The sequence below is a fragment of the Polyodon spathula genome, chromosome 12 (assembly GCF_017654505.1).
Source record: "Polyodon spathula isolate WHYD16114869_AA chromosome 12, ASM1765450v1, whole genome shotgun sequence".
Taxonomy (NCBI): domain Eukaryota; kingdom Metazoa; phylum Chordata; class Actinopteri; order Acipenseriformes; family Polyodontidae; genus Polyodon; species Polyodon spathula.
In genome coordinates, this window is record NC_054545.1 from 27,545,422 (window position 1) to 27,562,175 (window position 16,754).

A 16,754-nucleotide genomic window follows, 5' to 3' on the forward strand; every position below is an offset into this window, starting at 1 on the left:
TATACTGTTCAAACTGTTCCTAAAAGTGTGCAATCGATTCCACACTAATTGAAAAGGTTAATTGAGGCCAATGATACTTGAAAAGGAGTGCATGCTTGTCTTCCAGATCAACAACTCCTATTGATCTGTATAACCTTTACCAAGCTCTCATAGAACCCTTTGTTCAGACACTCAGGAATCAGGACTCAGAATGAGCTGGTACCCTGGTTTCAAGCATCTGTCTCTTTCTTTTTCATCCTCACTCTGTCTTCTCCCTCTGGAGTGAGAGAAGAGGTGTGTAAAACATATGTAGCGTGCTGAAAGAGTAACATAGCAACAGGGTTCAGACATGAAGCTTCTGCAAGCAAGACATCTCCAGGAGGTAAGCAGCTGCAAAATACTGTGTTTTGTATTTCAATTTCTCATGGCAGATAAATATCACTGCTATGGTAATGGAAACTGGAAATGAGCAGAGAAATTAATTCAAATGTATTGATGTACATTATTTCATTTAATGAATTGTTATTTTGCCATTCAGTTAATCTAGAATTGGACATCCATACTGGTTTGAAAATATCTATTTTACATGTATTATAAATCACGAAGAGTCAGAATTAATTCTGTTCCACATACTGTACCTAATGTGTCATTTTCTGTGTGGAAAACAATCAAGTGGCAGCCTTATAACCATATACATGAACCTATAACCTGTGCTATTTGAATTGCTCTCTGGTGTTTGTTGAAAGAATTCATTTAAGTATATTATCTGCAAAATATATATGTTAAGCCCTTTAGGATAGCTATGCCAAGACTGGTAATTTATTTAAAGCTTTCAAGCTGGGACCGTGAGGACACTGGTATTGCTGTTTAGTAGATAAGCCACTGTATCAACCTGTGGTGTTTATTATTATTATTATTATTATTATTATTATTATTATTATTATTATTATTATTATTATTAGTTATTTATTTATTATTATTATTATTATTATTAATAATAATAATAATAATAATAATAATAATAATAATAATATATAATAAATAATAATAATAATAATAATAATAATAATAATAATAATAATAATAACAATAATAATAATAATAATAATAATAATAATAATAATAATAATAATAACAAATGCATATAATTAACAATTGCCAGTTTCAAGACACCGTGTTTCCTCGGTTGCCAAGGAGATGAAGCAGCTGGGACTGTCATGTCTATCACAGTGCCAGGAAGAGGGAGATTGGGGTTAATTGATATTTTGTAGTGTAAAAAACAAAACACAACAGAAAAGTTTGTTTCTGGAAAGCTTGAATATGAATTATGTGAAACCCTACAAGTTTAACACTGCTCTTTGCACACAATAAGCATTCAGAGACTAGACAGATGATGCTGGCTTTTAGATATGGATTGTCCAAGGCTTTGAAGGAGGGCTAGGATAGAACAGAAATATGAATCATTGAATTCACTTGCATTTAGCTTCTGATGTGACAGCATGGTTGAGGTAAATATCCATTGTAGCTAATTTCAAAATATTTTGTATCACTATAAGGTTGTCTTTAAGGTTGTGTTCAAACATTATAAAATTTAAACACGGTATAAAAGTTCTAAAACTCCAAAATGGAATGTGGACCTACACTAACTATACTCCTTCCAGAAAGGAAGGACAGTACATTGGGTTTAATTCAAGTATAATTTATATAGAATAACTCTGCATTCTGTATGATTACCAGAAATATAAGATTACACAAAGGTAATGCTTCAGAAATTAGGAACCTTTGACTTTTCATCCACTCATCAGGCAGTTCTTTAAGATAAGATGCACTGGAATGTTGGCAAATACTTCACTGTGATTGGTTTATTTTTGATTGAATAGAAAGTCTTGCTGTAAATGAAATGGAAAGGAAACAAAGCATTGAAGGTAAAGACAGCTGCAATTTAAAGATGTACATGTTTAAAATAAATATAAAGATATTGGTTACTGGCTACTACTGGCAAAAAAACCCTGATTAGAGAGCATTACTTTGGCAAGTGACCTTTTCTGTATGGTAAGTGTTTACCTATCTGATTCTGTTGCTCAAGTAATTATATTCATTCTTAGTTTTTTTTTTTTTTTTTTTTTTTTTTAATGAATCCTATCTCTTAATCTCTGCAGAGGTTCACTTGCTCCTTGAGGACTTTTAATAGGTTGGTTATAGGCCACATCCCTTTTAATTAAACTGTACTTACCAAATATTTAATGATTTCATCCATGCCCTGTTGAGGAAAGTGTCACCAAAACTTTCCAGCATTTAAACCTGCAACTTCTATGTTTACCAAAACAGCCCTGCACCCCTGACCTGCTGATGAGCCCCAGTGAGGGGGGAGATGGGGATTTCTCAGAGATGGAATACCCGGCTGACCGGGGGAACTGGACTGGGAAGCTGGATTTCCTTCTCTCCTGCATTGGGTACTGCGTGGGGCTGGGGAATGTCTGGAGGTTTCCATACCGGGCTTATATCAATGGAGGAGGTGAGTGGGATAACAGATTGCCTTGCATTCTACATTGATTAGTACTGAGCACTGGTAACACCCAGAGGATGGTAGATCTAGATTTTGTATTAGGATCATTTCAATAACTTAGATGATTGCTGGTATACGCCTCAATCTAATCCCAATGCCCTTTCTGGTTTCAGGTGCCTTTTTGATCCCCTACTTTATCATGCTGGGTATCTGTGGAATCCCCATCTTCTTCATGGAGCTGTCACTGGGGCAGTTCTCCAGCCTGGGCCCCCTGGCAGTGTGGAAAATCAGTCCGTTCTTCAAAGGTGATGCCTTGGATCTGGGGAGAGAAGCTTTTGGATTGCAATACACGGCTGCCTTGTTGTTTTGATAATACACAAATTGAGTTAATTCGGGGTCATGTTGACAGTACATTGTACTTGTAGGACTCTTCAATAATTAATAATTCTCAATATTTCAATTTTTTTATGTGCAAAATAACAAGGGAAGACTGTGTCTCAGTGTACAAAAAAGGGTCAATGCCTGGGAAGGCAGATAATAAAGTCATGAACATCTGGCCTTTTTCCACTTATATATTGCATATTTTAGATTAAGCATAATTTATTCTTTTTGAAATTACTGACATTTTATAAATGAGTGTTTAAAGTTATGCATTGCTTTAGGAAGTATTAAGTGACTTCATATCAAACATTACTGAAACATCAAAGACTGATGTCACTGTTATGACTCTAATGACAGTAGCCACATCAACCAGAGGTATATAATTAAAAGATAACATGGCAGAAAAAGATTATTGTTATGATATATTGTTTGGGCTACACGTGTCGCATACTACTAAGAACTTGTTTTTAATTTCCGTGTTCATTTTACTGTTAATGTCTGTCTGTTTGTCTCTCTGTCTGACTGCAGGCGCTGGTGTAGGGATGATAGTGATTGTTTCCCTCGTAGCAATTTACTACAACATGATCATCGCCTATGTGCTCTTTTACCTGTTTGCCTCCCTGATCAGCGACCTGCCCTGGCAGCACTGTGGAAACTAGTGGAATACTGACCGCTGCCTGGACCATCACGCGGTCCGCGTGGGGAACGACTCAAGGAGACAGAGCAGCCAGCCTCTAAACACCACAGGGACCGTCAGTCCCTGTGAGGAGTACTGGAGGTAATGGCTTGTTGGAATATCACGCCACCTAAGGGTCAGGTGGCTTAAAGCATCATAACAGTATGGGCTCCCCGGTGGTCACTTAGCACTGCCTTTTGGAGTATAGGGCACTGTGGGTTGTCAATTTTGGCTGGTGACCCACAGGAAGTGTAGCGCTGGTCTTGGTGCAACAGCTGGAGTGACATCCATAGCTTAGGTTTGGCTGGTGAAAAGAAACAATTGGCCTGACAGAAAAAAAGTAGAACGGGAACATTGGTAAAATATATAAATAAATAATATTTCCATACAGCATTGTCCAACTGTAAAAGACTGAACACTCTGAAAATAATCATAGAGACTACAGTACCATCATCCAAGGTTGATGTCACCCCTTTGCTGTAACCCTAGTCAGGTTGAGCATATAAGCCATTCTAGCGCCAACACATCACGATTGCTTTTTCCTCAGCCGTTATGTCCTGCACATCCAGGGGAGCTCAGGAATCGGAAATCCAGGTGGAGTCCGCTGGAATCTGTGTCTCTGTCTCCTCCTCTCCTGGAACATTGTTTATCTCTGTATCCTTAAAGGAGTCAAGTCATCAGGGAAGGTAAGGGGTCATTATCCTGTTTCATATGGTAACCACATTTTATGACTCCTACTAGTCAATGTATAGACTCACAGGTGAGACTTAATCAAGCACGATCAGTCAGAGCAGATTTGGCAAGGGGCTGATTGTTCAAACTCCAGGTACCTACTGATTTCAATTACATACCTAAACAAAGGGAGTTCTGAAACCCAGGACAGAGTGCAGGACTACTGGAAGTTTCTAACCCTGGTTTCAGTGCAGAAGACACCTCTGATACTGTTCTGTTCCAGAGTCATACACATGCTCTGAATTACAATTAACAGGGTTTGCTATTTTTTATCATTTTTTAGACAAATGAAAATGATATGAATGTTAACATGACAGGAATTTCAATTACCAATACCCAAGAGAAACAGAATACTATCCGAATTTTAATGTGAACAAAAAGCTGAAAAAGCTGAGCTTATTTCAAGCTGGTGTCAAAGCTTTATCAGAATCTGTAATTAACTCAGTAATCAAAGCTTTTCAAATTAGAACACAGAGCTGACTGGCTATTTAATTTTGCTTTTAGGTTGTCTATTTTACTGCAACTTTCCCTTACGTCATCCTGGTAATGCTTTTCATCCGAGGGGTTACTTTGGATGGGGCCTGGAAGGGAATCAAGTTTTATCTGACACCACAATTCGACCATCTCCTCACTTCAAAGGTGATCTCTGGTTTGCATATCAATGGATATACATGTTTCTGTTATCTTTCAGTATACTTTTTTTTTTATTCCCAAACCAATAATAGACTTACCAATTATAACTCCATACTTTTCTATGTTCTTTACTATAATTGGCTTAAACCATGGATTCAATGTGCTGTACTGTTCCTTACTGATGTTTTACCATAGAATATCACTGTAAGTCTAATTGAATGTCAAGTCTGTTTGTAGAATATTTATTTCATTTTTTAACTTAATTAATACACATTTTAATTGTTGTAAAGCACTGCAAGTTTCTTATTTCCCAGTTGACAAGAAGGCACTGAGCCATATATTCAAAGCATTTCCTCCTAGTTTTCACTAGCTTGCAAATGTCAGTTTCTTAAAGGGAGAAAAAGCACCTGCTAATTAAAAAAAAAAAAAAAACTAAGATGGGAGTACTTTCACTTTAAAGACATGCCCCACTAACAAGCATAACGTTGTGTATTTCTCGTCATATGTAGGTGTGGATAGAAGCCGCTCTGCAAATATTCTACTCTCTTGGGGTGGGTTTTGGTGGCTTACTGACCTTTGCTTCTTACAACACTTTCCACCAGAACATTTACAGGTTAGTTGGACTTCACCCAGAGGCTGTAGAACTGAAAGGGGAGGGGAGCTTGATGATTTAACACACTGATAATACACTGCTCAGTTAGGGGACATCAGGAATACTTTTTTTCAGCTTTGAAATTCATGTTTTCAAAGGAATGAAGCCTAAATTATACCAGGCAGACATGAATATAGCTCAGGTGCCATTGTCACAGTTTGCTTCCTTACTTGACCAAAGTGCCTGGGGCAGCTAGGATGCTGGGAGACCGCAGCCTACAGACTGTTATTGAAACTTGTACTGTGTTTACAGCTCATACGGAAAAAAAAACACACACACACAGCTGAATTGAAATCTATACCAGTTCAATGTTTACACAATGCCATTTTCATTGAAATATTTTCCACGGCTGGCATCTTGTACTTGCAGGGACACCTTCATCGTCACGCTGGGGAATGCATTCACAAGCATCCTAGCAGGCTTTGCTATCTTCTCAGTGTTGGGGTACATGTCCCGGGAGCTTGGTGTACCAGTTGACCAAGTTGCTAAAGCAGGTAATTTTATACCATATTGCAGACAGACTGTGCTCCATCCCCCATGGTTTTATACAGTGGTCTGGAATGACTTAACTGTTCATTCTGAAGGTGTTCTACCGTTTCTTAGTGTCAGTTGGTCTTCTAAATGTGTAATACTGCTTGTGTTGTTAGCCATTAGAATGCACTAGCTGTATTTCCAGCCATTTAAAGTAAGAAGCATCCTGTTCACAGTATCTTTCATAATTTCCAATATAGTAAATAGTATGGAAAATATTATAATAAAAAAATAAAATAATAATATATATATATATATTATATATCTATATATATATATATAATATCTATATATATATATAATATATACTAATCGATATTATCGATGAGTCTAACGAAACCACTTTTGTATTAACATTTGGATATAAATGGATGTTTTATAAAATAAGTCGATAAATAAAAGACTTCTAAATATTGTTAATTACCTATATAATTTTACAGTGTATTATACAGATAAGAATTTGAACATATAAATGTAAAGTGTATGTGTTTAAAGTGTAGGGCAATAGTAATTTAAAGGAAGTGTCTTGTCAAATGACCCCCTGTGTTGTAAATGACCGCTACTGGTTGTTGCAATTAGGCAAATACGTTGTCAGGTCTCCTCCATCAATGAGGAGAGCTGTAGATGTGAGAGAGCAGAGGGAGAATTATCACACCTTCAGGAGAATTCAGTAGTCAGGGGCTTAGTCTCACTCTACAGTGTTCCACACATCAAAGGCTTTTCCCTTCCAATTGACAGACACTCTGCTTTAGCTGTATTACTCCTGTACAGTGAACTCCACCTTAAAGCCCCAGGGCTCAGATCCCTAAAAAAACGAGTTTGCAAAAAGCTTCTTTGGTTGAATGGAAATGCAACTGCAAACCGAGACTCTATGCACAGAGGATACTACAGTAGTAAAGCTTAATACAGAGGTCTATTTAAAAAATATGAAAAGTGACAGATCTTAATATTCCTGGCGTAAAATCTGTAAATCTACATAATCCTGGGTCGTCTTCCTTCAAGGAACATAAATCAGTATTAATGTACAATACATTGGCTGCGGAATAAAAAGCTGTCCCTACTGTCTGATTGAATTTCATATTTTACCGAAACGCCTATAACAAAGCATTAGAATCAGAAGGTTGTTGGTAGAATAAATACTGCTTGAAGGCCCTGTTGTTTACTGGCTCCCTATTCCAAGATGACCCTGCTGACAGGTGGGTGTGGAAGTTAAATGTTTCTTATCTACAGTAGTTGTTCCACCGCTTATGCGCATCTTGAAGCTATGGAGTTAAGTATCTTAAGTAGCAGCGATCACACCCCCAACTACAAGATGTGTGAATACTCCTAGACGGAAAAACTGCTTTGTGTATTCGTAATGCTTTAGCGTCTCATGAGTGCATTGCAGTGCTGTGTATATGTTACTGGTAAGGTTAGAACTAGGATAATCATAGTAGGATTACAGCTAGTTCAATCATTTTGGTGCACGCTTGTTCAGTATGCATTTAGGAGGCAAGTCCACAACAAGACAAAACTGGTTTTCTGTTTGATAGTGGCAAGGCAGTTTATAAGACATTTGGCCTTGACTCCAAAGAGAATAGCTTACAAAGATATCACACCCCTGAATGTATGTGTGCACTGTTTATACAATAGCCACATTACAATGTAAATACAATTTCTGCAGTCTGACCTAAAGCAAAAAAAAAACATACTTCTGACAACACTAATTATTTTATATAGCAATCTCCATGTTGTGAGAGATATGGAAATTCCCTGATGTTAACAACTACTTATAGAAGCACCAGTAATGCTGATTTTGTGTCCCAATACAATCAAACCATAATGCTTCCCATTGTGTTTTCCACAGGTCCAGGCCTGGCGTTTGTTGTGTACCCTCAGGCCATGACAATGCTCCCATTGTGTTTTCCACAGGTCCAGGCCTGGCGTTTGTCGTGTACCCTCAGGCCATGACAATGCTTCCCATTGTGTTTTCCACAGGTCCAGGCCTGGCGTTTGTCGTGTACCCTCAGGCCATGACAATGCTCCCATTGTGTTTTCCACAGGTCCAGGCCTGGCGTTTGTCGTGTACCCTCAGGCCATGACAATGCTTCCCATTGTGTTTTCCACAGGTCCAGGCCTGGCGTTTGTCGTGTACCCTCAGGCCATGACAATGCTCCCATTGTGTTTTCCACAGGTCCAGGCCTGGCGTTTGTCGTGTACCCTCAGGCCATGACAATGCTTCCCATTGTGTTTTCCACAGGTCCAGGCCTGGCGTTTGTCGTGTACCCTCAGGCCATGACAATGCTTCCCATTGTGTTTTCCACAGGTCCAGGCCTGGCGTTTGTCGTGTACCCTCAGGCCATGACAATGCTCCCATTGTGTTTTCCACAGGTCCAGGCCTGGCGTTTGTCGTGTACCCTCAGGCCATGACAATGCTTCCCATTGTGTTTTCCACAGGTCCAGGCCTGGCGTTTGTCGTGTACCCTCAGGCCATGACAATGCTCCCATTGTGTTTTCCACAGGTCCAGGCCTGGCGTTTGTCGTGTACCCTCAGGCCCATTGTGTTTTCCACAGGTCCAGGCCTGGCGTTTGTCGTGTACCCTCAGGCCATGACAATGCTCCCATTGTGTTTTCCACAGGTCCAGGCCTGGCGTTTGTCGTGTACCCTCAGGCCATGACAATGCTCCCATTGTGTTTTCCACAGGTCCAGGCCTGGCAGGCCTGGCGTTTGTCGTGTACCCTCAGGCCATGACAATGCTCCCATTGTGTTTTCCACAGGTCCAGGCCTGGCATTTGTTGTGTACCCTCAGGCCATGACAATGCTCCCATTGGCTCCTTTCTGGTCTTTCCTCTTTTTCTTCATGTTGCTAACACTAGGACTCGACAGCCAGGTAAACAGAGTTTGCTGTCTGTCTGAAAGAAAGAAATTCTTGGTACTGGTATAGTATAGGATTAAAGTGTATTTTATTGTTTTGTTGTGCCTCTTTCTTGTCACAAAACCACTGATAAAGCCATATTCACTTTAGTGACAAAAATAATAATTTTTTTGTTTTTTGAGAGATGAATGCTGGCTAAAGTGTGATCAATGGTTATTAAAACTGTTTATAGTTTAAAGATTTGATACAAATACAGGATGAAACTTCCATACTATATTGTAGGCATAATACAGGTACATCATATAAAAGATCAGTTCTAGTCTTCCCCATACACTGATGTAAATGTCCAGTAGTCTTTTCAAAAAGCCATATTTTCACCAGTCATCTTTATCCATTGAACAGTAAACAAAGCATTGGCTGAATTATCTTTGCATTTTTCTTTGTATTTCCAGTTTGCATTTATGGAAACAATAGTCACTGCTGTCACCGATGAGTTTCTATTCTACCTGAGACCAAAGAAGGCATTTTTCTCTGCATGCGTCTGTGTTGCCATGTTCCTTATGGGTCTGATACTCACAACAGAAGTAAGCCTACATCTTTCCTATTGTGAATAGAAATTACCGAAAGAATAAATACAGTAGTGAGCAGCTTGCCAGAGACCTACAGCTCAGATACTAAACTGAAAAGCTTAATTTGCGATCCTGTAGTGTGTTTTCAAATGGGGAATTAGAAAATTATAGCTTAACACTGAAACCCATTGAGTCCTGCCAAGACAGATCCTCAAATGTAATGATAGGATGGATATTTAGCTTTGTGTGTGCTTTTACATAGTTTACCACCAAGAATAAATGAAGATATTGAAAAACACTTAAAAGCAGATTATCAAGCTTCTCTACAGAACTAGTTACCTGTTGTCTGTTTTGTTTAATACTGTGGAAGCATTTGTACTGCAACAATCTTTTTTTTTTTTTTTTGTGGATAACAACCTCCAAGGGATTGCATTTATTAGCAATCAATTTTGCTTGTGATTTGTAAAATAATTACACTGTAACCCTTTGAAGATCTTTAAATATGATGTTGTTCCAAACGCCAAACTATATTCTTGTTCTTGGTTTGGTTCTGAAGAAAATGTATTCATTTGGTATAGTGCTATCTTATGTCTTATGTCTTATGTTAAGTCTATTGTAGGAACAATAATATAATCCATTACAATCTTATCTTCTATAATGCTTTTTTTCATCCTAAATCAAGTATTTGAAAACTTATTCAGTATTGCAGCAATATTAAAATGTCTGGGTTCTGTATTAATCTGGTATTCTCTTAACTACAGAGCTTGACTGAAATAAAACCTTACACTAGCATAACATTATGTTTTGACTGCTGGTCTTATTTGATGATTACAGTGCAGGGTTTGGACTAATGGTTGTGGTGATAGCTTCATGTTTTGTAATTTCCCGCATGTATGGTAAGCAAACAGTTACAAAGAACATTTTTAAAGAAATTAAAAAGACATTAGCTAATTAAAAAAATTCCAATTTTACTTATTTTTCTTTCTAGGTGTGGAGAGGTTTTCTCGGGACATAAAGATGATGGTTGGCTTTGAACCAGGAATTTATTCCAAGGCTTGTTGGAGCTTCTTTTCCCCAGTTACTATGCTGGTGAGATGATTTCATGTTTTCTTTGGAATAAATAAATATATAGATACTTACATCCACATATATGGAGGTTACACCCACTAGGGAAGAAGGTTCTTTTAAATAAAACCATTAGGTGTTGCATCAAAATAGGGTTCCAAAAACTGTAACGGGGGGAAGTTTTACCTGCATGGGTCATCACTGGATAATAATGAGTCAGCACAGAACAGTGGTTGTTGACATGCTGCACAGGCATGCAAATTTATTAAACACACAGGTACTGCCACTAGGGTACTGGCAATGATAGCCTTAGTGTCAGATTTAATAAAGAAAATACAACAAATCAAAGTGAAAAATAAGTTTAGCACACAAGGCGAGCACTAGTCTCACTAAAAGAGACATCCTGCTCCAGGTACTTACTACACTACGAAACTCTTTCTATACTGTTTGGTACCAACATCCCCTAAACTAACCTACTGCTGTTGCTTCCGAAATCCCAGCCTCCCAGCGACTCCGGGTCTTCCCGCCTGTCCTGGCTGAGCAGAACCTTCACAGGCACTATCCTGCAGTTGAATGGTTCCATAGTGTTTGTCCTGCAGAGCGGACATTCTCCTCCTTTATGTAAACAAAGTGTGCGCAGCCTCCCCGGGTACGTCCCCAGCCAGTCCAGACCCCCCCCAATCAGCTCAGCGCCGGGCAAGCCTACCTACTCAATTGGTTGCTTAGCAACATGTTTCTTGTTACATCCACACAAGAACCAGTCACAGAACTCCTAAATGATTCACAAATCTATCTGTTGTTGTTCTCTGGGATAAAAATAAAAAAAAAAAAAACCTGTACAATACTACCTTATAAAACACATGTTACAGTCAGTGGGAGTATAGGAATATTTCAAAGGCACTTCCACTGGCACTAAGTCACACTGAGCCTGTTGAGTTGTCTTAAGGCTTCTGTTTGTGGTCACTGACAAAATAGACAAATCATATGGATTCTGAAGGTGGTTGAAACTAAATACATACATAGATAAATAAATAACAATATCAGATTCCATTTAGATTTACTGTGAAATTAAAACAATAAAACACTTCATCTTGAATGACCAGAGACCACACGTGGAACATTGTTTCGTGCACAGAGCTCTAAGCACAATGATGTGGGTTTTGCAGACACTGCTTGTGTACAGCATTGTGAAGTACCAGCCCTCGGAATATGGAAACTACAAATTCCCCCATTGGGCAGAGGTCTTGGGCATTCTCATGGGAGTGTTCCCCTGCCTCATGATACCAGCTGGGATGCTGATTGCTGTACTTCAGGAAGAAGGAACACTCTTAGAGGTAGGTTGTTTTCTAAGATGGTATTAAAGAGTATAGCAGAATAAATTATGTTTAACACATTTTGTTGACTAATTAGCCTCCTTTAAAATGACAGGATTATCTTTTTGGGTTAATTTGTCTATAATATTGGTCTGATTCACCTACATTGCTTTCCACTGCAGTAAACAAACTTACAGATGAAGAATATAAAAACACAGAATCAACATGATGTGTACTGTCAATTCAAAGCTCTTTAATCCATTGAACCCAGTGTTAATTTTACTCAGTGAAGCATCCAAATCCCCACAAATAATAATACATAGGCTAGAGACTATGGTAAGAACTAATAATAATAATAATAATAATAATAATAATAATAATAATAATAATAATAATAATAATAATAATAATGCAATATATTGCTGCTTTATGAATGGGCCCGGCACATAGAAGGCTTAAAAACAAAACAAACTTTTTTTTTTTTCTCTGTGAAAATGTAATTAAAAAGTGTCAACATTAAACAATGTTTGCCAGAATCAAAACAGTAAAAATCAAAACTACAAAAAAAAAAAAAAACAACACAAAAATCATGTCGAGGGCATTTCCTTGTGTTTATTGATTTGTTACTGATGTATTGATCTAGGAAGCTTTGTCACATTGGTAAGCAATAGCATAAACAGACTGTGAAAGATAAACTTTACAAGCTAATATAGTCTGAATTTACAGTTGGAAACCTAAGTATATCAAAACCACACTAATGCTATTTGTTAATTATTACTTCAATTAAGGGGTGGTTGTGTTTAGATTGACAAAATTTGTTACTGATGTATTGATCTAGGAAGCTTTGTCACATTGGTAAGCAATAGCATAAACAGGCTGTGAAAGATACACTTTACAAGCTAATAGATTGTTTTTAATTGTGTGTCAATTAAAGTACAATTAGTACAATTCATTCTGGACCTTTATTCAAACCATTCTTTATCTGTATATCCTTTTCAATGGATACCACATGATAAATATGTCATGTTTAGTGTGGCTTGTAGACCTCACATAGGATAAGAAGCAATTAATCCCATCATGACCGGACTACTGTTTTAACAGTGCCCAGACTCTAATAAGCCTCAGTAAATAATTGATATATTACACCTGCTGTGCCGAGTATATTGCAAATAAACAAGAAAAAAAAAATATTTTGCAAGGTGTGCACTCACACAGTTTTCTCATTAAAAAAAAGGTGCCCTAAACCTGATTGCCATTATCAGTAATTGGTAAACTCTTATAAGTAATTATTAAAAAGATGTGAATGTTTGACCTAGTGATGAAAGTAAACCACCTCTAAACCCATAAAGGATTGAACCTTATCTTATCTTAGACAGAATAATTTAGTTATGGATTTATTATTTGGTACGTGCAGCTACTTGCAATGCAATAAAACGTTTGATAAACATTCCAATACACATTTTGTAAGATTATCATTACGCAAGGAGCTTCTCTCATGGAAATATCTGGGCAGAAAAAGAGATTTGCTTGATGTATTTGTTTAAGTACTAAAAACAAAAAACAGTGAAGGGTGTTTTAAAAGGGGCTCTACCTACACCTACAGTTATTTATTACTAGTTTTACTATTCCCCATTGGTGATTAAATAATAGGCCAAACTTCACTTTATTCCATATCTGGAGAACCACTTATCCAATTGTCATGAAACTGCTTTAAAAATTGTGTGATTTAAATATGGCATACAGAGGACGGTTTTAGATTAGAGTTATCAAAAAGTTTAATAGCATTATGTTTAGATTATGTGGCAAAGTGCCCGGTCCCTATGTGCATTTTGTGTTGTATGTTGTGTGTTAATGTTGGTGTATAGTCATTGGTTCCCAGGATATAAACAGGTCTGTGTAACATGAGTGTTTAAAATGTATATTTATATTTAGGCCCAAGGATTGCACAGCACTTCACGTGCAAATAAAATGTAATAATATATGAGCACGGAGAATTGCACTTTATTAATTCACGTGCAGTAGTACCACGACTCCAATTGAATGATTGATAAGCAATCGAGTCTCGGTACAGCTGCATAAAAGCTGCATGTTTTCACTCACCGGGGTTGTGTGTTCAGTGAGTGGAGAACGGGATTGGAGACAGCGGTTATAATAATAGTTAACAGTTAAAATATCAGCTCACTGTGTTTCTGTGTAGTCCGTTTTGTTTGTCTCTTTAATTTGGCGAAAGTGCCGTATCCTGTGTTTTTTGTTTGTTACAACCTTTATATTTACTGTTCTGTTCATTCATTAAATGGGCTCCACCCAACTCCACCTCTCTGTTGTTTATTTACAGTGTAGCAATTCACTTGCTCCATGAAGTGGGTGTAAGTTTCACCCACCTGTCCCTTTAATTAGGGACAGTAGCCTGGCCAGGTTAAACTCAATTTCCCATCGTTCCTTGCTTTCACCCTCTGTTCATCCTCTCCCCCCATTGGCTCATTCAGATATCCACTCCTCCAATCTCAGAGCTCCTTAGAAGCCAGTACCGGTATTAAAGCTGGCTGGCTAGGCCAAGGAGGACTCCATTTTCTCTTTAGGCATCCATTTACAAACATACAGCATATTACTTAATTAACAGAGTAACTTTAACCATTTTAGATAAATACTGGTGCATCCATTTACTCTTTTCAAAATCGTGTACTTTGTCTAAACCTTTCTTTTTTGTTTACACTGTTACTTGTTTAAGTTTAGTTGCTGTTCAAGGTCTGTTTAGGGTTTGTTTTTTGGTAGTGTATTCAGTCTCCATTTTGTTCCTGATTCTCCTGATATTTTCCAAACGGCTGTTCACCACTCAACTCAGAACTACTCAACAGACTCATTATTTTCTACGATCGTTATTTTTTCATCAACCTTCATCCATCCTCTTCAGTACAAGACTCTATTCTGGACTTCTTTATTTGTTGAGATTATTCCTTTTCTGTTTGCTGGGTTTCTCTACTTTGATACTTTGAATCCTGTAGTTTTGGTTTGTTCTTTTGTTACTTTGGATTGCATCTGCATTACTTTACTGGACTTGTTAGGCCTAAATTTCATTTATCATCCATTGCCATCAAGACTGTCTTTGTAATTGTTTTCCCCATATACTTATTCATTCGCCTTTGTCTCTTTTTCCCGTCGGTGTGTTGGTTTTGTATTGGTGTGCTGTTTGTGTGTGTGGGTTTATTGGAGGCCCACCGGACACCGCATTCATTTCGCTTTAGTGTTAGTTTGTTTGGATGTTTGTTTAATTCACTTTACTTTCTTCCTCACCTGTACATTCCATTTAACAAACTGTTACCTGCAATAAGTTGTTGGCATTATATTTCATTTATTACATTATAGTTTACAACAATAAACTGTTTGTTCATGAAATTGACACTCTGACGTCCCTGCTTTTGCTGTCTGTCACTCTTGCTGACCTAGTTAGTTATAGATATTGGGCCAGTAGTATCTCCTTAGGGAGGACAGTACAACTGCTTCTCAGTTGTGCAGAGTGATCGTTACAACAGTACCATGGTAAAAGAAAGATTTAAGAGAAGAACATATTTAGTTTTGTAATTTACCTGTCAGAGTTTCTGCGGGGGCGGGCAAAGGAAATGGGTATATTCTCTGTGTCTTGCATCATGCTAGTCCAAAAATAACCTAGACACAATTACACTGCATTTATATTTTCATGATCCATGCAGTTTGACTACATTTTACTTTTCATCAGCACTTGTACTACAAGTGCTAGCTCATGAAGCATATGCAATGTATGAGCCCTGTGGTTTTTTGTGTTTTTAATCTATACTTACATCTGAAGTTGTGTATAAACCCAAAGCATGAACCCTACTGAATTTGGGGCTTTTTTTTTCTTACTTAGGAACAGATATTGGGTACTGAATATTTTAATCTGCTTCAAGTATAATGACTCTTACAAGTATAATGAAGCAAAGTTATTTTTTTTTTTTTTTTCAGGACATTTAAAATGAATCACTGAAGTATAAATTGGCATGGTTCTAGTCCTAGCAATTACTTTAAAAAAAAAAAAAAAATTGGTAAGGAACTGCTCTTTGGTTCTAGTGGATGCCATTTACATATGTAGGTTAGATCACCCATAGTGTCTTTACAGTAGAAAGTGCCAGCACTGCCTAGTGCACGTACCTCCTCTTTGAGATACTCACCAACAAATGCTTCTTCAGGAGGCCATTGCCACAGCAAATATTTCAAAAGTTTTGAATATTTATTATTATTTTTTTTTTAAAACAGAGAATAAAACAGGCAGCAAGGCCAGCATTGAACTGGGGACCCGTATTGGAAGAAAACCGCACAGGCATCTATGTGAACACCCTCCAAGGAAGCCAGTCTCCAAGGCCACTGATGGTCCATATCAGAAAATATGGTGGAATCACGAGCTATGAGAACACTGCTATAGAGGTGGATAGAGAAATTGAGATGGAGGAGGAATCCATGATGTAAATATCAGTTCATGCATAATAACTGCCAGATGACAAAGAAAAAGAATGAACATGTGCCACCATACTTTCACACTCAAAATACAAACTGTATATAAGTAAGTGAATAAATAAATAAATAAAATGCCCCTTAAACTATCCTAAAGTGCACAGATAATTATATGTACGAGCTGTTACATTAGTGCTAAGCAATTCTATATAGTTCATTTTCTTACCTCTTGTCAGTAACTCTGGTCCCTTTCTGATTGTTTTCCTTTACAATACAGCAATAGATACGTTGCTTTATTCCTGGTTTCCAGTAAGGGGATGGATTTCAAAGCCTTGTTTATCACTCCTATAATATACTAGGTTATTTATTATAAATGGTGAAGACTTCAGTATGTTGTT

The 16,754-nt window shown here is 37.5% G+C and overlaps 1 protein-coding gene across 1 annotated transcript; it reads left to right on the plus strand.

Annotated features, from left to right (window-relative positions):
- The first annotated feature begins 328 nt into the window (after window positions 1–328).
- LOC121324814 (sodium-dependent proline transporter-like) lies at window positions 329–16,532 on the plus strand. The gene is given in 14 exon segments (XM_041267017.1): window positions 329–361; window positions 2,308–2,494; window positions 2,659–2,790; window positions 3,395–3,644; window positions 4,090–4,228; window positions 4,779–4,913; window positions 5,417–5,520; window positions 5,929–6,053; window positions 8,848–8,960; window positions 9,398–9,529; window positions 10,305–10,410; window positions 10,503–10,603; window positions 11,746–11,913; window positions 16,162–16,532. Coding segments are annotated over 14 exon segments (1,935 nt in total). The 3' UTR covers window positions 16,372–16,532.
- Window positions 16,533–16,754: the final 222 nt, after the last annotated feature.